This window comes from Elephantulus edwardii, unplaced genomic scaffold (genome assembly GCF_000299155.1).
Source record: "Elephantulus edwardii isolate Elephantulus edwardi_28Jun2011 unplaced genomic scaffold, EleEdw1.0 scaffold00093, whole genome shotgun sequence".
NCBI classification, from domain to species: domain Eukaryota; kingdom Metazoa; phylum Chordata; class Mammalia; order Macroscelidea; family Macroscelididae; genus Elephantulus; species Elephantulus edwardii.
The window spans coordinates 13,058,479-13,081,382 of NW_006399843.1; the positions used below are offsets into that span (position 1 = coordinate 13,058,479).

General features: G+C 42.1%; 1 protein-coding gene across 1 annotated transcript; it reads left to right on the forward strand.

Annotated features, from left to right (window-relative positions):
• Nucleotides 1-2,695: 2,695 nt before the first annotated feature.
• Nucleotides 2,696-21,095, forward strand: VPS11 (vacuolar protein sorting 11 homolog (S. cerevisiae)). The gene is made up of 16 exons (XM_006890846.1): nt 2,696-2,924; nt 3,463-3,611; nt 3,686-3,821; nt 4,161-4,324; nt 7,001-7,248; nt 9,350-9,551; nt 9,939-10,090; nt 12,378-12,564; nt 13,623-13,769; nt 13,884-14,072; nt 14,177-14,338; nt 14,534-14,673; nt 14,765-14,967; nt 15,085-15,256; nt 20,377-20,599; nt 20,931-21,095. The coding sequence occupies exons 1-16, from the start codon at nt 2,738-2,740 to the stop codon at nt 21,093-21,095; spliced, it is 2,826 nt and encodes a 941-aa protein (XP_006890908.1). The 5' UTR covers nt 2,696-2,737.
• The last annotated feature ends 1,809 nt before the right edge of the window (nt 21,096-22,904 follow it).

Consider the following 22,904-nt stretch of genomic DNA (forward strand, 5'->3'; position numbering starts at 1 on the left):
TTGAGGGACAACGCAGGAGGGGAAGACCCTCTATGAGATGGATTGATTCGGTGACTGGGGTAATCGGGATGGGTGTGTCAGAGGCGGTGCGGTTGGCGAAGGATAGAGCAGGGTTTAGGGCTGTTGTGCATAGGGTCGCTATAAGTCGCAAAGGACTCGATGGCACATAACAACAACAACAACAACTTCCGGATCTCAAGTTCTCAGTATGTGCAATAGTACCTAAGCCTGTACACACTGCATTTTGGAATGGCTCATCTGCCTCTCTCACCATACTGAAGTGCAGATCAGATGTTTCAAAATAAAAGACAAATCTGGTGTATATTCTGGTGAGTGCAGCCTGCCTCCATGCCCCAGTTCTCCTAATTAGAGGCCAAAGGACTGAGGGACTCCTGCTTTATTTTCTTTGATGTTTTTGTCCAAAGAGAGTCCCATGAACTTCCTTGAGACTTCCATTTTCTCATCAGAGATAATGATACCTCATCTGCAGACAGCTGCTATGATGATGGCATGAAAAGCAAAAGCACTTTGTAAGGTATAATTTACTAGATGAAATTAAGGGCTGCTACTATTATTCTTTTGTATGTGTCAACTACCATGGAAACTGAACTCCCTAAATGGCAAGGACCATACCTTGTTCATATTATTATTCTGGGCATCTAGTACAATACCAAGCATATTATTCAATTAGTGTATGTTAGAAAGGAGAATGAAATGAAGACATTAACAGGGACTGCCAGCAAGTAGGATGGCGATGATAGCCCAATCATTAAGCACTCTAAGCACAGGCTGTGTCAGATCAGACAGAGGGAGAAAGACTTGGCCTCTCCCTCTAGACAGTAGGCGGAGCGGTCAAGTCAAAAACTATCAACTGCTCACATTTCTCTTTGCTTTCACACAGCTTTAGTATTTATTATAATCTCAACAACTGACAAGTCAGCATTTTATCTAAAAATTCTGATTGAAAAGTACAGAATATATTCAACAGCTAAAAGTGGGATTGCTCAATATACTTCCTATTCATGCTTCTGCCCATGAATGAGATCTGGAAACAGTGTCAATACTGGTGTGACAAAGAGGTGGGGGGAACTAAACTGGAAGAATTCTGTGTGTCTAGTGGTGGCTAGGTGGTTTCTTTTCTTTATCAGAAAAGGGAGTCTACCTTCTTTTTATCAATCAGATTGGGGACAGAAGAGACATTCCTGAATTTATTCTTTACACCAACCCCAGAACCTCTACCAACCACGCTCTGCTTGACCTGGTTCTTGGCAAACAGGATCCAGCCCTGGTCCTCATAAACTCAGGATCTGGCAGGAATAAAGAATATTCTGAATATAAAAAGTTCTGGAGGGTACTGGTTTATGTTTCAACATGAATATTTTTACAATAAAAAGAAAAAGCAGTTGTGAGGGAGTGAAAAATATACTTTAGAAATATTAACATCATCACTTTTTCATCTGTCCATGAAAACGAAAAATGACTATCACTCCTACACATAGTTCCTCCTAGTGTGCAGTCAGCAAACCTACAGCTGTCCATTTGGACAGCTCCTGTTTGAACACAAAGTTACTTTAGACAGATCTGGGAGTGGAAGGTGGCCACTGCAGTATATCCTGGCACTCCTTGGATAACTGTTCTCAAAGCTCTCATTTTTGGCTTTTGCTCTGATCCGGTTACATCTTAGTATCTCTCACAAAGAAAATGGGAGGGAGAACCAAGAACTTGAGGGTCCCTGTTATAGATTTCTAAGCTTACTTAAGAAATGTTTTGATTTTTTTTAAAAAAAGAAGTATGTTTTGAGTAGTTAATACAAGTCTTTTGCCAAGGAGACACAAGAGAAAAACAGTCATCAAGACATTAGCTATCCAATTCCTAATTGGTCTCAGACACAAACATCAAATTTCCTTTTTATCTCCTCTACAATTTAAAACCAGTTCTCAGGCAGCTCTGTGGCCCTACGAGGTAGGGTGTTTCGCAACTAACGCAAAATGCTGGCACCTGAAATTCACCAACAGCTCTGAGAGGAAAGATGGGCAATCTCTGCCTGTGTGAATTATATAGCTTCTGAAAACCTGCTAAAGAGGTCTTCTAGGAGTTGGTTCCGACTCGGTGGCAATAAGAGATGTTACTGTTTCATTTATGCCTCAAAACAACCATAAACAGGTTAAATAAAACACGTAGACGCAACAGGTTCACAAAGCGCGCAACCTTTTTTTTTTTTTTGCCTTTATCCTCCTCCTCGAGGATCAGTTTCATGCAACTGGAAACTGTGGTTCAAAAAGGTGAAGGGTCGAGCTCTTAACATCTTAGCGAGCGCGGTTTACAGTAACAAACCAGTCAATCCATTGCTTACGAATGATGCTCACAGTAACCTTACAGGAGAGTAAAACGACTTCAGTTTCCAAGGCGTAAAACTTTATGGAAGCGACATTTTTCTTTTACAGAAACGTCTGGCTGGTGAGCTCGCCCATTTTTTTCGACAGCAGCCTGGGCTTTAAGCAGCGAGGCCACCACATCACGCAGTAGCCAACGGCATGGTCAACAGAAGTAGCACCCACCTGCAACCCCGCCCACTCTACCAGCCGCCGGACAGCCTGTCCTACTCACCGCCTCCGCAAGAACTCGGTAGCGCTTGCGCACCAGTCTCTACAGGCACAAACCAGACAGATGGCGGGTCACGTGAGCACCGCTTACTCTCACGTGACCTCGCTCTAGGAGGCGGGGCCCTTCGGCCAAGATGGCTGCCTACCTGCAGTGGCGGCGTTTCGTTTTCTTCGACAAGGAGGTGGTGAAGGAGCCGCTGGGGAATGATGGCGCAGCTCCTGGGGCTGCACCTACCTCTGGACCTGCTGCTTCCAAATTCCTTTGCCTCCCTCCTGGCATCACTGTCTGCGACTCAGGCCGAGGGAGTCTGGTGTTTGGAGATATCCTTCTTGTGGTGTCATCTCGTCCCTTCCCAAATCCTGGAAGATACTCAGCTGGGACGGAATCTGTCCTTCATAGGGGTTTGTGCAATGTGCCAGTTTATTTAATCTTGGCTCCCGGCTCTTATTCTATATTCTGAGCGCAGTTTTAGCCGCTCTAATTTGTAGCCAGCTGAGCAATCCTGTAAGTAATTTACCCTCTGCTTTTTAGTTTCCTTACTTGTAAAGGGAGTATAAAAAGCCAGTTCATTAAGCGTATTTTAAGGACCAATAAAAGAAAGGATGCAGGTTGATTTTAAAAGATAAAAATGAGTTGACATCTCTCTTCTGGACGAGTGGGTGAAACAGTACAGTTTTGCTCTTCAAATTATTACTGTTGAACTCAAGCCTCTTTTTAACTATCTTTAAGATGGAAGGGCCCACAGATGGTATTTGGAAAACTAATAAAAAGTTTAAAGAGCCATTAGTTGTAATCTGAGTTTCTGGTCTAAATGAAAATATCTCTCCTTGGAGAGGAGGCTCCTTCACTGCTCTGTACATATGGAAGGCCAGATCTGGTTTTTGCCACGCTCCCTACAGCTTACAGCCTTCCAAGCCTACAAGCTGCGGGTGACACACCTGTACCAGCTGAAGCAGCATAACATTCTAGCATCCGTTGGTGAAGATGAAGAAGGCATCAACCCACTGGTGAGTCTCAGGAGGTGGGGAATGGCTGGCAGCCTGGAATGACTAACGTTTACACTCCTGAGATTGGTTCCTAGGTAAAGATCTGGAACCTGGAGAAGCGAGATGGTGGCAATCCTCTCTGTACCCGAATCTTTCCTGCCATCCCAGGAGCGGAGCCCACTGTTGTGTCCTGCTTGACTGTTCATGAAAATCTCAACTTCATGGCCATTGGTAAGGAGAAGTCAGTATGAACACTCCTAAATTCTTGATAGGTTTTGTTCAGAGTTGACTTCTGGAGCTCATCTTTATTGTGTTCATAAGATTGTTTAGCCTTTGAGATTTTTAAACTTGAGAATGAGAAGACACTTAATTTTGTCCTTGAAAATGAGTAAATACCAATCATCATGTGTTTTATTCAGTTGACTCTTCATTAGTGAAATGTGTTATGCAAAGAGAACTTGTCACTTCCAATAAATACCCCAACTGGTCTTTTTTTCCCTTTTTCTCCTTCTAATAACCCCTTTGTGCTTCCTGATATTTTCTGCTTCTTGGTTTCCTATTGTCCTGAAGGTTTCACAGATGGCAGTGTTACATTGAATAAAGGAGACATCACCCGAGACCGGCACAGTAAGACCCAGATTTTGCACAAGGGCAACTATCCTGTCACTGGACTGGCCTTTCGCCAAGCAGGAAAGACCACTCACTTGTTTGTTGTGACAACAGAGAATGTTCAGGTATGACCAGGGCCTCCAGTGTTAGAAGTAGCCAGGAAAGGCTTATCCCATTGCTCAGAAATCAAGTGCCGATAGAAGTAGGATTCTTTTATTTTCATCCTTTACTTTTGAATAATTTTCCCTGCTTAGCATCTTTGCTGCTTAAGTTTAGAAAGTGGGAGGAGGTGGTTGTTGTTGTTATGTGCCGTCGAGTCATGCCATCGAGTTGCTTGCGACTCATAGCGACCCTATGTACAACAGCCCTAAACTCCGCTCTGTCCTGTTCCAATCGCACTGTCTCTGACACTCCCATCCCAATTATCCCAGTCACTGAATCAATCCACCTCATAGAGGGCCTTCCTCTCCTGCGTTGTCCCTCCACACTCCCAAGCATGATGTCCCTCTCCAAGGTCCGGTCTCTCCTCACAACATGTCCAAAGTATGTTAGACAGAGCCTCAGAATCCTTGCCTCCAAGGAGCCACCTGGTTTAACCCTTTCCAGGAGAAATCTGTTTTCCCAGCAGTCCATGGTATTCTCAGTACTCTTCTCCAGCACCACAGCTCAAAGGCATCAGTTCTCCTTCTATCCTCCGTGGTCATTGTCCAACTCTCTGATGCATAACAAGTGTTTGCGAAGACCATAGCCTGTATCAGACGCACCTTAGTCTCCAGAGAGACACCAATGCTCTTCAGTACTTTGGAGAGGTCCCTAACAGCAGACTTTCCCATGGCAATGCGCCTTTTAATTTCCTGGCTGCTGGTGCCAAGACTTGACTACCGAGCAAACTAAAGCTGTGTACAATTTCAATCTCTTCACCATCCATCCTGATGCTGCCAATTGGTCCAGTGGTGAGAATCTTTGTCTTCTTGACATTGAGCCTCAATCCATATTGTAGGCTTCAGTCCTTGACACTCTGCAGCAGGTGCTTTCAGATCCTCTTCAGTTTCAGCAAGCAGGGTTGTGTCATCCGCATAATGCAGGTTGTTGATAAATCGTCCACCAATCTTGACCCCACATTTCTCCTTATAGAGCCTAGCCTCCTGGATAATCTGCATATAGGTTGAAAAGGTATGGATGGAGATAGGATGCATCCCTGGCGTACGCCCTTCCCAATTTTGAACCATGCAGTGTTCCCTTGCTCTGTTCTGACGACTGCCTCCTGGTCCAAGTATAAGTTTCACATTAGAACGATCAAATGTTCTGGGATTCCCATTCTTCTCAGAGTCAGCCATAGTTTGTTATGATCTACACAGTCAAATGCCTTTGCATAGTCAATGAAACACAGATAGACATTCCTCTGGTATTCCCTGCTTTCAGCCAAGATCCTTCTAACATCAGCTACAATATCTCTAGTACCACGACCCCTTCTAAACCCAGCCTGGACTTCTGGTAGTTCTCTGTTGATGTGCTGTTCCAGTCGTTTTTGGATAATCTTCAGTAAAATCTTGCTTGCATGTGAAATCAGTGAGATTGTTCTGTAGTTTCCACATTCTGTTGGGTCACCTTTCTTTGGGATAGAAACAAATATCGAATCGAATTTTTGGGAGGAGGTATAGTTTGGAATTATTTAAAAAAATTTATGTGAATTTTTATTATTCATTTGAATGTATATAACTTATTACGTGATGTTGAACAAGACACTACACCTCTGATTCTTGGTGTTCCTAATTTACAATAGCCTCTGGCATATTTCATTGGGCAAATCTATTGCAAAAGAACTCTAATACGCTAAAAAAGCAAAGGTGTTCTTTGAAGATTTAAGGTGTGCCTAACCTAAGCCGTGCTGTTTTTAGTTGCCTTTCATGCATGCTGGACAGAAAAAAAACAAAAAAACCAACCCTCAATTTTAAGACTACAATTTTAAGACTACTATTACAAAAAAAACAAAAAAAAAACAAAAAAAAAACAACAAAAACCCCAAAAACCACTGAAGAATTAACATCTACTTGAAAGGTTGCCAGTCTTTATCCCTTGGGGCCATTGGTAGATTTGAACCACCAGAGAGGCACCACCTTTGGGTTTGTCAGCTCAATTCTTTACCCACTCAGTCATGAGAGCCCCCTTAGTAAAGCAAAGAGTGAAAAAAGGTAGGCCTTCAGTGAGGTAAATTGACACAGTGACTGCAGTGGGTCACGCATAGCAAAGATTGTGAGGATGGCAGTGGGAACTGGCAGAGTCTCACTCTGTAGTACTCAGGGTCACTGTTTAAACAAGAAGCTTGATGCTTAACGCACAGAGCACTCTAGGAATATTCTTTGGATAAAACAGTAAACTATTATTAATTTCTCTTATGTGCAGAATTTCTGTACTAGGTAGTAATTATATGTACAGAGGACAAAAACGTGGCCCCTGTTCATGGTTAATCCAAACTCAGTTGCTGACATGCCAGTTCTGACACTTGGTGATTTTAATTGTGTCGGTAAAACTCTGAGCCATAGGACTATATGGAAGTAGATGAAAAGACTTTTCTTTTGAGGCACCTCAGGTGAACAAGCCTCCAATCTTTCAGTTAGCAGCCAAATGAGTTAACTATGTACTACCCTTGGACTCCCATGTTTATTGAGTAGGAAAGGGTAAAGGAGCAAGCAAGCAATCAGGGAAAGTCTTAGAGTGCTAAGAGGGAAGGAGGGCCAGTGTGGAGATGGGAGGCCCTTTGTGAAGGCTTCCTTCTGTAACCCTTTTGTCATTTCTTGCAGTCCTATATAGTTTCTGGAAAGGACTACCCTCGCATGGAGTTGGACACTCATGGTTGTGGCCTGCGCTGCTCAGCCTTAAGTGACCCCTCTCAGGACCTGCAGTTCATCGTAGCCGGAGATGAGTGTGTCTACTTGTACCAGCCTGATGAACGTGGGCCCTGCTTTGCTTTTGAGGGCCATAAGCTCATTGCTCACTGGTTTCGAGGCTACCTTGTTATTGTCTCACGTGACCGGAAGGTTTCTCCCAAGTAAGGATGTCAGTGAGAAGGGAAGGGGTGGGGCCTGGATTTATTTCATATAATTCACTGGATGTTTTTCTTGCTTCGTTTTTAATTTATTTTTATTTGAATGAAGGTTTAAACATCATTCTGGTTTTTTATACAGCCATTCATGGATGTTGTGTTTTATAGCATTACTTGACATTGATTAACTTAATGATTACTTGTTAAATCAGTGTCTTCCATTTCCTTTTACCCAGCTTATCTATTTTTACTCCATCTCATCCCTGTTGTCCTTAAGATTGATTCTATTTGTTCATAAACCTCTCCTTGTTGTTGTTATGTACTATCAAGCCAGAGCAGACTCATAGCTGATCTACAGTGGGTTTTTTTTCCTAATTACTTTATGCGTTTTGATCATTTTTTACAGTGGGTTTTCAAAGGCTATAAATTGCTCAGGAGATTACTATCTTTCACAGAGCAGCTGGTGGATTTGAACCACCGGCAATTTGGCAACACAAACGCTTATCCATTAGGCTGCCAGAGCTCCCTAGGTTTTCTTAATAGTAGTCTTAAAATTGAGGGTTGGTTTTTTGTTGATGTTTTGTTGTTTTTTTTTAATCAGCTTATATTATTCAGCATAATGTATTGTAGATTGATCCATGTTGTACAGTATTTCACAAATCTTGATAGTTGTTAGGGATGCATGATATGCCATTGTGTGACTGTACCATATTTTCTTTAGCCATTTGTCCATTGATAGATACTTGAGTTGTTTCCAGTTCTTTGCTGTAGTAAGTAATGCTGCAGTAAACTTACATGGGTATATGTTAATTTGTGCTGCATTTTGAGGGGGATATATACCAAGTAGTGGGGTTATAGGCCAAATGGTGTTTCTATTCCCAGATTTCTATAGAAGAACCAAAGTGCTTTCCAGCGTGGTTACAACATTTTACAAACCCATCAGCACTGTGAGAAAGTTTCTGTCTCTCCACCCTTGCCAGCATTTGTTGTTTGCTGTCTCAGTGAACTTTGCTTTTGATGGTAGGGTGAGATTATATCTCATTGTTTTGATTTGCATTTCTCTTAACAATTTATGCCAGAACTCTAGTAGCATAGTGGATAAGGAGTTGTGCTGCCAACACAAAGGCACTTGGTTCAAATCCACCAGCTGCTCCTTGGGAGAAAGATGGGGAGTCTCCTTCTATGTGATTAACAGCTTCTGAAAACCCACTGGAGGATCAGCTATAAATCATTTCTGACTTAGTGGCATCTAACAACAGTAGCTAATGATTTTGAGCATTTAGAGAAAGGTCTATTCATGTCCTCTGCCCATTTTGTAATTCAGTTCTTTTTTCTTGTTGAGGTGTTGGAGTTTTCTATATACTGCAGACATGAGTCCCTTTTCAGATAAATCATTGCCAAGTATTCCCCCCCCTCCCATTTTCCTTTTATTCTTTTGGAGAAGTCTTAAGATGCACATAAGGATTTATGGAATTCACTGCATTTTAAAATCTAAATACCTTAGTCTTCTCAGTCCACCACTTGGTTATATGCAGTTTCCCCACATTTAGACTCAGTTTTTACTGAGCAATCTGTTTTTTTGTAGCATGTATTTGCTGAGTAGCCCTGGTGTAAAAAGACACTTGAGGGAAACTGGACTTTAGGATTTTTTAAAATTCTTTAGTCAAACTGGGCAGAGAAGAAATTGAAAAGTAGAGGAAATTACTATTTTCCAGAGCAAACTAAAATGGAGACTGGGACAAGTCTGCTGCACAGTAGACATCCTTAATAACATCAGTTATTGTTTTCTATTCAATGCTAGACATAGTGTCTTATGCATACCAGGCACTGGATAATTATATTTAAATAAGTTACTATCTAGATGCATTTAATATTTTCATCTACTGCCTGTGTTAATCATAGGATCTTAAAAAATAAGGAGGTAAGATCTTTGTGATTTCTTCATATAACTTCCAGTGTTAAATATTGTGAGAGATGAACTGCTTGAGGGGCCAAAGAACGGATTTGTTCTAGGTGGAATGGGCAGCACCAGAGCTGTCATGGGAGAGGAAATGGGAGATGAGAGAATGACGGTACAAATATCTGGTATTTCTTCTTTCCCAAATAGGTCAGAGTTTACCAGCAGGGACTCGCAGAGTTCCGACAAGCAGATTCTCAACATCTACGACCTGTGCAACAAGTTCATAGCTTATAGCACCGTCTTTGAGGACGTAGTGGATGTGCTTGCTGAGTGGGGCTCCCTGTATGTGCTGACGCGGGATGGGCGGGTCCACGCACTGCAGGAGAAGGACACACAGACCAAACTGGAGGCAAGGCCACCAGGTTCCCAGAGCTGGCCACAGACACCCAGAAGAACAGGAACAGGCTCCCCAGGTCACCTTGGCTAGGGTGTTTCCTCCACTTTGGGTCACAGCCTTCCTCAGCCTCTTAGAGTAGGATTACAAGGTAAAGAGCCTGGGATGAGGCCTCGAGGGAAGTAGTGGCTGGAAGGAAAGCTGTAGCCTACTATTGGGATCCTCTTGGCAGAGAACTTTGTAAGGTGAGATGATACTGAGCTTAGGGGGAACGTAGAAGGCTCTGACCTTTAATCTAGGAGTTAGCTAGATTGAAACTTCTGTGATGTCTGATTTTTATTGTGGGTATATTCTGTCTTCTCTGGATTGCATCAACTATTTTTCTAATCTTTCTTTATTTAGATGCTGTTTAAGAAGAACCTGTTTGAGATGGCGATTAATCTGGCCAAGAGCCAGCACCTGGACAGCGATGGGCTGGCCCAGATCTTCATGCAGTATGGTGACCATCTCTACAGCAAGGGCAACCATGATGGGGCTGTCCAGCAGTATATCCGGTCAGTCTGGAGGTGCTTTGTGAGCTGCGAATGCTTGGGCAGGAACAGACAAGCAGGCTAATTCTTTTGCTCGGAGTAGGATGTTGAACTCCACCAGGAGCAATTTTTATTTTGCATAACTTTTGTTTTTACACACTGATAGGAATGTTTGACCAGTGTGTAAATGGGCTTATGACTACAACTTGTTTTCTATTTTAGCCTAGCCTTTGTTAAAAATAATAATTATGACAGTCCTTTGAAGAGTAAACAGTATTCATATCTTGATTTCACACTTCCTTTCCTTGCTGCATGTTTCTTGGAATTTTCTGCCCAGGTAAGAGTTATGGGAACTGCTCTGACTTCTTTCCCACGCCATCCGCAGTTCCTGTTAGTAGCTGCTAGAGCCGTGCTACTCAGCGTGCTCCTTAGTCTGGTAGCATCAAGATCACCTGGGAATTGGTTAGAAATGCAGAATCTAACAGGAATAAAATACATGTTTTAAGAAGATCTGCAAGTAATATCTGTGCCTATCTGTGCCAAACATTTTCTCCTTAATCTGTAGATCTCTGGGTTTTTGAAGTACACATAAGGATTCCATTTTTAGGTCCCATTCATCTACTTCTTCATCTAGATCTTTGTGCAGTTTTTTTTATGTTTGCTAGTCTAGTTATGCTGTAAATCAAAGACCCTAAGTTTGCGTTTTAAAAAAAAAAAGTTATCTGTAGTTTTAGGTTTTACATTTAGGGCTTTGATCCCTATCTTGAGATCTCTATTTTATGTATGTGAAATGAAACTTCAAAATCCTTGTCTCTAAGAAGCAGCCTGGTTTCATCCTTTCCAAGGCGACTTATTTATTCTTTTGGGGATCCATGTTATGTTTATTACTCTTCTCCAGCACCACAACTCAAGGCATTGATTGTTTTTTTGTCACCCTTAGTCATTGTCCAGCTCTCTGATGAATAGCAAAATATTGTGAAGACTTTAGCTCAGGCACACCTTAGTCTCTAGACTAACATCATTGCTCTTTAGCACTTTGGAGAGGTCCCTGACAGCAATTTCCCCAGTGCCATTGTCTTTTGATTTTCTGACTCCTGGTGTCAACAGTGTTGATTTTGGGGCCCAGCAAACTAAAATTGGTTAGCACCCTCAATCTCTTCTCCATTGGTCATGGTGTTGCCATTTGGCCCAGTGGTGAGAATCTTTGTTTTCTTGATGTTGAGCTTCAATCCACATTGAAGACTGCATCTCTGGTCTTATCATCTGCAAATTGCAGGTGGTTGATGAGTCTTCTACCAATCCTGATGCCACATTTCTCTGTGCTCACCAGATTTTGCCAAGAAATCTGGAGAGTCACTACCTGACCAACTGACTAGAAGAGATCCATATTTATTCCCATTCCAAAAAAAGGTGATCTGATAGTGTGGAAATTATCAAACTATCACTATTACACAAGCAAAATCTTGCTGATGATTATCCAAAACTGACTGGAACAGTACATTGACAGAGAACTACCAGAAATGCAATCTGGGTTTAGAAGAGGCTGTGGCACTAGGGACATGATGACTAGTGTTGAATGAATCTTGGCTGAAAGCAGAGAGTACCAAAGGATTGTCTATTTGTGTTTCCTTGACTATGCAAAGGCATTTGTGTGGATAACAGCAAATTGTGGCTATCTTTGAGAAGAATGGGAATCCCAGAAAACTTGATTGTGCTCATGTGAATCCTATACTTAGATCAGGAGGCAATGGTCAGACAGAGCAAGGAAACACTGCATGGTTCATAATCAGGAAAGGAGTGCATCCTGTCTCCATACCTTTTCAATCTGTATTCAAAATAGATCATTTGGGAGGCTGGGCTTGATGAGGAGGAATGTAGCACTGCTGCAAATAAGACATCAAGTTTTTCCAGGAGCGTTTGTTACAGAGACTGTTTCTTCCCCATTTAATGGCTCTTCGTCAAAGATCAGCTTTTCATAGGTAGATTGATAGGCTTGTGGTTTCTTACTCCTGTTCTGTTAGTCTGTGTCTGATGTACCATTACCACACTGTTTTGACTGCTGTGGTTATGTAGAAATCTTGCCTTTCTGTATAAAATTATATCTCTTTAAAGAATGTTAACAGAAGAAACTGAATAACTGAATATTGATAGAAGGTGGATCAGGATCACAGTGTATATACAGATTATTTTGTGTAGTATTGACAGTTTGCAACGTTAAGCTTCCAGTCCATGAGCATGATATGTTCTTTCATTTATTTAGTTCTTTGCCCATTAAAGTTTGAGAAGTACTTTGATGCACATGTCTCCACAGAACAATTGGAAAGCTGGAGCCATCCTATGTGATCCGCAAGTTTCTGGATGCTCAGCGCATCCACAACCTGACTGCCTACCTGCAGACCCTGCACCGGCAATCTCTGGCCAATGCCGACCATACTACCCTACTGCTCAATTGCTATACCAAGCTTAAGGACAGTTCAAAGCTGGAGGAATTCATCAAGGTAAAGGACGGGGTGAGGGCATGAGTGCTCTACCACACTTGCCCTTCGGCAGTATGCACGGAAAGGAAAGAGCTGACTTATTAAGGGAACAAGGCCCATTCTATAAATGAGAGAGTTCCTCCCGTCTTCCTTCCTGTTCCATGCTACTAGTCTTCTATAGTTGGCATTTGGGAAGGTTTCAGAAAAGCCCATGTAAAGGTAGGACAGAGAAAATTTTTGGCTTTTAGTCAAAAGCTTCTGAGAGATAGGAGCACATAATGGGGTTTTGTTTATCCTGATTGGAGTAAAAATGTACAATTAGTTTTTCCTTCAATCATTCATGTGCAGTTTGTTTTAAAACAGTAATTGTTATTACCCCAAATAGAATTACACTTTTTCTACTTTCTCCCTGAATCTCTCATTTCTATTAATCCCTTCCTGCTTCTTGGCTTTTATCTTGGTAAATGCTGCTTTTTTTGAACTTATATTGTTGGTTATTTTAAGGCCTGCTTCCCTGGTGTTACTGGCTACTTTATAAGCCTGGTGGCTGAAACTTGAGCCATGGCATGAGTTTCATTCCAGGCTCAAAGGGTTAACTAAGGGCCCTTGTTCTTGGGGTTCCACCAGTCTCTGTCTGGCCTTTATGTTTTTGAGTTGTGTTTTGCCTTCCTATTCTATCCATGATCATCTAATGTGATCTTTTAGCTAGGCACCATCCAGTTCTCATCTCTCACATTGTTTTAAAAGCAGGAATTCTGCAGCCATACTGCCTGGTTTTGAATATAGGGTTGACCATTTACTATTCCTATTATCCTGGTCAGTTCACTTCATTTATTTGAGCTTCAATTTCTTCATCTGTAGAATAATAATGCTAATAAGAGTCATTTTGGGGATTGAAAGAATTACATATTTAACACACTATACTCATAGAAAGCGCTATTTTAAAAAAGAAGTGTTTGATGTTTTAATTTTTACTACTGTAGATTTATGGATCTTGTCTTGGGCTCAAATGCAGTTTCTTCTCCTTTCTGTCACCATAACCTCTGTGTGGATAATCTTGTCTTATTTTTCCCCGACAGACGAAGAGTGAGAGTGAAGTACATTTTGATGTGGAGACAGCCATCAGGGTTCTGCGACAGGCCGGCTACTACTCCCATGCTCTCTATTTGGCAGAGAACCATGCACATCATGAGTGGTACCTGAAGATCCAGCTTGAGGACATTAAAGTAGGTGGAACATTTTAAGCCCTGTTTTTTCGAGACTTTCCCTTAAATGGGGAGAGTGCTTCCTGGGAGGTGAACTAGGAGTATGACCTCACTCCGACCTTTGCTTCTTCACAGAATTACCAGGAAGCCCTTCGGTACATTGGCAAGCTGCCTTTTGAGCAGGCCGAGAGTAACATGAAGCGCTATGGCAAGACTCTCATGCACCACATACCAGTGCAAACTACCCAGTTGCTCAAAGGACTCTGTACTGATTATCGGCCTAGCCTTGAAGGCCGAGGCGAGAGGGAGGCTGCGGGCTGCAGGGTGAGACTTGTGGTAGAACAGCTTTGGGACACAAGGACTAGTTTCGGGTTAGACACTAGTTAGACACAAATCTAACTTTCTGCTCTTCTCCCTTGCCATCCTAGGCCAACTCTGAGGAGTTCATTCCCATCTTTGCCAACAACCCACGAGAACTGAAGGCCTTCCTGGAGCACATGAGTGAGGTGCAGCCTGACTCACCTCAGGGTATCTACGACACACTTCTTGAGCTGAGGCTACAGAACTGGGCTCATGAGAAGGATCCACAGGTGCGATCTGGGCAAAAATCACAGGAGGTGCTGGAGAAAAGATAATTCTTACTTGTGGTGCATTCCTTAGGAAGGACCAATAACCCCTACCTTTGGGCTAAGTGGTCCTCAGCAAAGAACTAGAACTGAAGTAAAGAAATAGTTGACTTGTGAGTTTTTCAGTCTGCCCAGTAGCTGTTCCCTTCCTCTTCCTAGGTCAAAGAGAAGCTTCACGCAGAGGCCATCTCCCTGCTGAAGAGTGGACGCTTCTCTAATGTCTTTGACAAGGCCCTGGTCCTCTGCCAGATGCATGACTTCCAGGATGGGGTCCTTTACCTTTATGAGCAGGGGAAGCTGTAAGAATTGGAGGGATTTCAGGGTAAGGAGAAGGTATCCAGGTGACTTGCCTGGGACAACCACTGAGGTGTGTCATTTCTCCGGCCCCAGGTTTCAGCAGATTATGCACTATCACATGCAACACGAGCAGTACCGGCAGGTGATTGCCGTGTGTGAGCGCCATGGAGAGCAGGAGCCCTCCCTGTGGGAACAGGCCCTCAGCTACTTTGCCCGCAAAGAGGAGGACTGCAAGGAGTACGTGGCCGCTGTGCTCAAGCATATCGAGAACAAGAACCTCATGCCACCCCTTCTAGGTACTTGGGTACAGAGGTAGCAAGCTGCTAACAATGGAGCTCTGAGGAGGGACCTCTAGCTCTGTCCAGGAAGCATTGTTGGTTCATTGTCTCATTTCTTCCTGGACCCAATTTTAGTGGTGCAGACCCTGGCCCATAACTCCACAGCCACCTTGTCCGTCATCAGGGACTACCTGGTCCAGAAGCTGCAGAAACAGAGCCAGCAGATTGCACAAGATGAACTGCGAGTGCGGCGGTACCGGGAGGAGACCACCCGCATCCGACAGGAGATCCAGGAGCTCAAGGCAAGGTATGTGGTGTCTGGGAGTGTGGAAGGGCCCTGGGATAGCCACCTTCCTCACTGTTACTACATAACTTATTTTATTTTCTTCATTTTAATGAACATTTACGGAGATTTTGGATTTCCATCCATTCATTGTTGCATTTTTCTCCCTGCCCACCCCTCCCCTCCAGTTCACTCTTCTCTTTGAAAAGTAAAAGAAAATTTCTTTTCATTGGTATACAATTCCCACCTACCCCTACCCCACCCCAGTACAATCCACTATGCAGCCTTCATTCTGGACTCTTGTCATGACCATAATACCCAATCATATATCGCTTTTAAACTGTTTTCTCCCTCATCTGTTTCAATGAAGTATACATAATTTATTCAGTTTTTCTCAGTCTCACCCCAACCATGATGTCAGTCCTGTTTTACAACATTGGCACCATGCAGTATTTGTCCTTTTGTGATCGAGATACTTCACTCAGCATAATGTCCTCGAGGGTCACCATTTTGAATAATACTGCATGAGTTCCTTGTTTTTCAATGCAGAATAGTATTCCATTGTGTGACTATACTACAGCATCTCTAGCTGTTTGTTTCTTGATGAGCACTTAGGTTGTTTCCAACTCTTTGCTATTATGAACAAAGCCACAGTCAACATGGGTGCCCATATGTCTGCCTGGTGGCAGTTATGGTTTCTTTAGGGTATATTCCCAGTAGAATTGCTGGGTCAAATGGTATTTCTATTTGCAACGTTTTGAGAAAGTACCATACTGCCTTCCATAATGGTTGCACCATTTTACATTCCCACCAACAGTGAATAAGGGTTCCTGTTTCTCCGCAAACTTGCCAGCATAGGTTGCTATTCTTACTGGGGTGAGACGATATGTCATAGTTGTTTTTTTATTTTGGTTTTTTTTTATTATTATTAAATTTTATTCGTTTTAATGAACATTTACAGAGATTTGGGGTTTTCATTCATTCATTGTTGCAGTCATAGTTGTTTTGATTTTTATTTATTTATTTATTTATTTTAATTTTTGTGTATGCGTGTACTGTCAAATCAGATCTGACTGGTATAGGAGGATATTGCTCCTCCTTCCCCGGCAGAGCATCTGGTGGGTTCGAACCGTGCGCCTCTGGGATTGTAGTTGCAGTTCCTTGCCACTAGGCCACCAGAGCTCCCCTCTGTTTTTATTTTCATCTCTCTTAGAGCTAGGGATTTTGAACATTTCTTCATGTGCTTGTTGGCCATCTGAATGTCTTCTTTGGTGAAGTGTCTGTTCATATCCTGTGCCCATTTTTCAGCTGGTTTATTTACCTTTATCTTGTGGTGCTCAAGTATTTTATAAATTCTAGATATAAGTCCCTTATCTGACATTGACTCTCTAACCCAACATCTCCAGAAAATTGAAAATAATAAAAAACCAGCAAGAAAACCTGACACCCTCTAAAAACCCTGAAATTATAAAAATTAGAGCCGAAATAAATGAAATAGGAAACCAAAAAAACAATTGAAACTATCAACAAAACTAGGAGTTGGTTCTTTGAAAAAGTCAATAAAATTGACAAACCATTAGCAAAAGTCACAAAAGAAGACATAGATAATCCGAGTAAGAGATGAATCAGGCAACATCACAACAGAACCAACTAAGATAAAAAGGTTAACATTAGAGTATTATGAAAAACTATACTCAAGCAAATATGAAAACCTAGAGAAAATGTAAAAATACTTAGAAATTAGGCTTGGTTCTTGAAAAAAAAAAGAGAAAAAAACTAATTTTTAAAAAAAAATAGAAATGCACAACCTACCTAAACTGACACAAACCGAAATTGAACATCTGAACAGACACATTACAAAAGAAGAAATTGAAAAGGTAATAAAACAACTTCAAAGCAAAAAAAGCCCTGGACCATATGGTTTTACAAGTGAATTTTATCTAACATTCAGAGAACTGTCAGAATTCTACATAAACTATTTCAGAAAATAGAAAAAGTTGGAATTCTCCCAAACTCATTCTATGAAGCAAACATATCCTTGATACCAAAGCCAGGAAAGGACACCACCAAAATAGAAAACTGTAAGCCAATATCTCTTATGAACATAGATGCAAAAATCCTGAATAAAATACTGGCCAATAGAATCCAGTGATATATCAAAGAAATAATTCACCATGACTAAGTGGGATTCATAACAGGTATTACATAACTTTTCATAGTGTTAACTGAATTATGTTTGAGTACCTCCAGTCTTGAAGATCTCTTTTAGTGGAGGCATTAGAAATAGTGGTTTATGACATAGGTCATTATTTATTTGGCTTTGTAAGATTTCTTGTAACAGGTAATTTTCTTTATGAATGTGCCTTTATTTTGCCTCTTCTAAGTGTACTTATAAGTGAACTGTGGTGGTGTGGTGCAGCAAGTTGTGCTACTAACCCCATGGCTGTGTGTCTCCCACAGTTCATGTCCACCAGCAGTTCCTCAGGAGAATGATGGGCAGTCTCCTTCCATAATAATTTACAGTCTCAGAAACGCTTTTGGGCATCACTGTGAATCAGAACTAACTCAAAAGCAGTGAGGTGTTTTTGGTGGTGGTGGTTTAAGGGCACATACTGGTTGGAACTAATTTTGAAATAAAAACTTTGCTTTGGAAATTAAGAAATTGGGTAATTCAGAAGTACTGTTAGTAAGTAGTAGGCTGAAAGGTTGGCTGTTTGAATGCACCCAGAGGTGCCTCAGAAGGCAGGCCAGGTGATCTCCCTCTAAAAGACCACAGCCTTGAATTGAAAGCTCTAGGAGCTGTTCTGTTCAGCACCCTACCAATCACCATGATGGCAACTAATAGCAGTATGGTAGATGTTAATCCCTATTATTAAGTCTTGATGAGTTGTTGTGGAGTCAGACTCATAGCTGACCCTCCAGCGAATTTTCAGAGGTTGTAAATCGCACAGAAAGAGATTGTCCATCTTCTCCCTTGGAGCAACAGGTAGAATCTAACCACCAGTCTTTGTGTTGGCAGCACAGTCTTTATCCACAAGGTCACTAGAGTTCTCTCTACTATCAAGTTATAACCACCATTAAAATGAGACTTTTTGAGGGGAAAAAAATTTTAATTTTAATCCTGTATTTATTAAGGTGGAATAATTCCTTCATTCCATAAGTACTTGCTAAACTCCTCTTAAGCCCTAAGCACTCTTCTGAATGGAGACCAAACACCTGCTTTCATGGAGCTTATATCGCAGAGGAGAAAGCAGACAGTAAATGTGTTTTATCAGTAAAATAGTGTTAGATGGTGATAGATTATTAATTGGGAAGGGAAATGGAATAAGGAGTACGTGTTGTAATTTACTAAAAGAGCTCACAGATTAAAAATAGAGAACCAAGGGGAGCTCTGGTGGCCTAGTGGTAAGGAGCTGCAACTATAATCCCAGAGGTGCACGGTTTGAATCCACCAGATGCTCTGCTGGGGAAGGAAGAGGCAATCTCCTCCTGTACCAGTCAGATCTGATTTGACGGTACACTCACACAAAAAAAAAAGAAAAAAAAAAAAGAACCAGAAGTATGAGTCTATAAGTGAGGACAACTACAGTGCTCGAAGAGGGAATATTGTTGTTATGTGCCATCATGTCAGCTATGAAAGAGGGAATAGGAAGTGTTAATTGTAGAACTTCCAAGTGGAGAAGAAGTCAAGGAGCTTTCAAGATAAGATGAACTGTTTCTAACTTGCAGATAAAAATAACTTACAGGGAAACCACCAGGAAATTTAAACCTTCTCATCAAAATGAAGAAAATCATAAAGAAAAACAGCAGCAATTAATAAAATGATAATATAAGCCATGAGCAAAATGAACCCAGCACAAAAACAGATGAAACAGAAAAGTCAGCGATCATTAAAAACCAATCAAGAATTTGTGAAATAGTGCACAGCATGGATGAATCTAAACAGTTATACTGAGTGCCATAGTCATTCACAAAAGGACAGCTGTGGTCTAAGGTTACTGCTATGTTGTGGTGTACCATCAAGTCAGAACCAATTGACTCGTAGCTGACCCTCCAGTGGGTTTCAGAGGCAGTTAATTGCACAGGAGGAGATTGCCCATCCTTCTCGTGCGGAGCACCTGGTCGATTTGAACCTTCAAGATTGTAGTGCAACTTCTTACCACTAGGCCACCAAAGCTCCCTAAGATTACTAATTTAAAAAGCTAATGATAGGTTTACACATAGAACCAATCTTGGAGGGTTAATAAGAATGAGAAGGGAGAAAGAAGAGAGCAGAATTTTTAAGTTGGGTGAAAGGAAAGGCAATACTAAGAGTTTGACTAGACATTGTAATAAATTACAATTACAATGTCATTAGTTCTTGTAATTAGTTTTCTTAATGGTAATGTTGTAAGATAAAATATCTATGAATGAAAAAAAACAGTATAACTGGAAAACTTAGATTTTTAAAAAAGAAAAGCTTCAACTGAAAGGGTCACATCTGAGTTGTTGTTAATGTGCAGTTGAGTCACTTGGCAACTCATAGTGACCCAGTGTACAGTAGTTCTGAACCCTGCTCTATCCTGTGCCAACCTTATTGTGTCTCTGACACACCAACCCCCATTACTCGAGTCACTGAGTCAATCCATCTCATCTGAGTAAAGACCTAAAAGATAACTTAATGGCAATTGAGGAACAGAAACTATCTCACGTGGGCTCTTGGTGGTTGTCCTCATTTGACCTTAAAATGGTATGATGGATCAGGCCTTAACAGGAACCTCTCCGGCTACCTTCTCTGTTTACTTGGCTCTTGGTCTTGTCCCTGTTAGACCGTGGACTTAAGAAAGAGATCAGAGAAGAAGCAAGCAAGCTTAAAAGCAGCTTTACTAGGGGAGCTCCTGGGCGAGGATCCTCCTTCTGAAGATGCAGGAGGAGGAAGTCGCACTTTGTGAGCATATTGGGAAGGGTTTTTATAACAGGGTCTTTAGGGACAGTAGGGAGGGACATTCCATTGTGATTTATGGTTCATCATTAGTTCAGCCAGGTGGGCAAGGCTGTTCACTCTTCTTATCAACATTCTTTGAATTCTTCATTCTCACCCTTGACCCCCTGTCCAGACCTAACAGTCTCCATTATTGGCCATTCATTGTTTGTCTCCTCTGTAGTCCTAAGATCTTCCAGAAGACCAAGTGCAGCATCTGTAACAGTGCCTTGGAGTTGCCCTCGGTCCACTTCCTGTGTGGCCACTCCTTCCACCAGCACTGCTTTGAGAGTTACTCGGAAAGTGATGCTGACTGCCCCACCTGCCTTCCTGAAAATCGCAAGGTCATGGACATGATTCGGGCCCAGGAACAGAAACGGGATCTCCATGATCAGTTCCAGCACCAGGTAGGGATGAGTCGGGTAGACTTCCACCAGTGTCTAGTTTCGGGGAACTAGAGGGCTTATTACTTTTCTCAGCTTTGCAAGGTGAGGGCATTTAAGAAATGAGTCCTGGGGAGCTCTGGTGGCCTAGTGGCAAGAAGCTGCACTGCAACCCCTGAGATAATGTGGTTCAAATCCACCAGATGGCTCTGCCAGAGAAGGAGGGGCAATCTCCTCCTGTACCAGTCAGATCTGATTTGACGGTACAGACACACACACAAATTAATAAAATTTTAAAAATTAAAAAAAGAAAAATAAATGAGTCCTTTAATTGTTCCCTCCTCTTCCTCTACAGCTCAAGTGCTCCAATGACAGCTTCTCTGTGATTGCTGACTACTTTGGCCGAGGCGTTTTCAACAAATTGACTCTGCTGACTGACCCTCCCACAGCCAGACTGCCCCCAAGCCTGGAGGCTGGGCTCCAGCGGGATCTGCTCATGCATTCCAGGAGGGGAACTTAAGGAGCTCTTGGAGAGGGCTATGACAGTGAAGGCCCTGCAGTGTGGACACAGGGAGAGGCACAGCTCTTGGGCAAGAGACAAGCAGATGTACCCAGGACCTCTCCGATCTGATGCTATAGCCTCAGGACTTTCCTGCTTCCTGCCTTTGCCAGCCTGCTATGACTTCTGTTCACGGTTTTCAGCAGTGTGGGCCATTCCAGACCAATGGGGGATGGCACCTTGGCAGCGTCTGAGTGTGGACAACAGCTGCTTTATTCTTCATCCTAGAGCACCAGGCTGTGCTTGAGTCCCTGCTCCTAGTCTATAAATAAAATGATTTGAAACTTAAAGCATTTTAGAGATTTTGTGGTGATTCTTAATTATACTTAATGTACTTCCTTCCCTCTGTCCTAAGAGATTCCTACTTTCTTCCCACAGATGAAGTGGGAAGAAGTTCCACTTCCCTTCCTTTAAGAACACGTGGACTTAATGTCATGCCTGTAATGGATGGGAGCTGCAATTCTGCAATCCCAAAGGCATTTCGTTCGAATCTACCAGCTGGTCTGTGGAAAAAGGATGGGCAATCTCCCGTGTGATTTACTGCCTCTGAAAACCTGCTAGAGGATCAGCTGTGAGTCTGTTCTGACTTCACAGCACACAACAACACAATTTACTGAAAAAGCTTTAAGATTTGGTGGTTGAGTTCCAGAAGTAGGCTGGAATTAGGCAGATCAAATCACACTTGGTCTTGATGTCTGTCTCTGTGGCTGCAAAGTATCAAAGCAAGAGGCAGATCCTGGTGTGGAGTCGTGGGCTTCATACTGGGGAGATTAGTGTTGTACTGTATTTTGTACCAGACTTAAAACAGGATAAAGCCCTTTTATTGAGATTTGTCCATCTTGAAGTTGGCTGTTGCTGAGCTGCTGTCCATAACTTGTTGGAAAGTGGCTCCTATGGGATTGGTTTAATTGAAGGATGCATTGTTGATGTTGTTTCAGATATATTTAGAAGAGGCTGTATGTGGTGCCTAAAAATACAGCAATTAGTTGACTTACCTGAATCCTGATTATGTTGTTTGCCTTAAGGCAAAATGCTTACCTGCTCTGCATTTCAATTTCTTTACCAGTACTTAGAACACCTACCTTGCTTTTATGAAACATGTAAGCAGTTAATGGTGTCTAGTTCTTTGTACAGCAGTTATCAGTAGATGGGGGCCCCATACACGGTTGTCATTATTAATGTTAGAGGAAAACGCACTTCTAACTAGCATATTTCCATGTAACAATAATACAGTCTTGGCATGGCAGTGTCATAGTTGTCTTTTGGTATGATAGTTAACCTCTACACCAATTTTCTCATTCATACAGAAACGGTGCCTAAATCAAGACAGCAAAAATATTTCAACAGAAGACCCATCTCAAAAGCAGGGAAACTTTTTTAGAAAGGTCCTGGACAGGGCAGATTGGCTAATGTGCTTGCCTGCAATTCGAAATCCTGGGAGCTTGAGTTCACTCTTCCAGAAGAAAGGCTTGGTGATGTATTTTTTTTTTAAACTTCAGCAGTGGAAAATCCTGTGATAATGTTATGTGCCATCGAATCACCTGTGACTCATTGGCTCTGAATGCTGCCCTATCCTGAGCCAATCTCATTGTCTCTGACAGACCTAATCTCATTTCTCCAGTCACTGAGTCGATCCATCTCATCCAGGGTCTTCCACTTCTGTGCTGACCCTCCAGTTTTCCAAACATGACGTCCTTCTCCAAGGATTGGTCCCTTCTGGCCATTTGCCCAAAGTATGTGAGACAGAGCTTCAAAAACCTTGCTTCCAGG

What these genes read in the sequence shown, in the direction of transcription:
- VPS11 (XM_006890846.1), top strand. Translation starts at nt 2,738, where the DNA reads ATGGCTGCCTACCTGCAGTGGCGGCGTTTCGTTTTCTTCGACAAGGAG. An exon ending in TCTCAACTTCATGGCCATTG is followed by an intron (nt 3,822 to 4,160) that starts GTAAGGAGAAGT and finishes ATTGTCCTGAAG; the next exon opens with GTTTCACAGATGGCAGTGTT. An exon ending in GCTGTCCAGCAGTATATCCG is followed by an intron (nt 10,091 to 12,377) that starts GTCAGTCTGGAG and finishes ATGTCTCCACAG; the next exon opens with AACAATTGGAAAGCTGGAGC.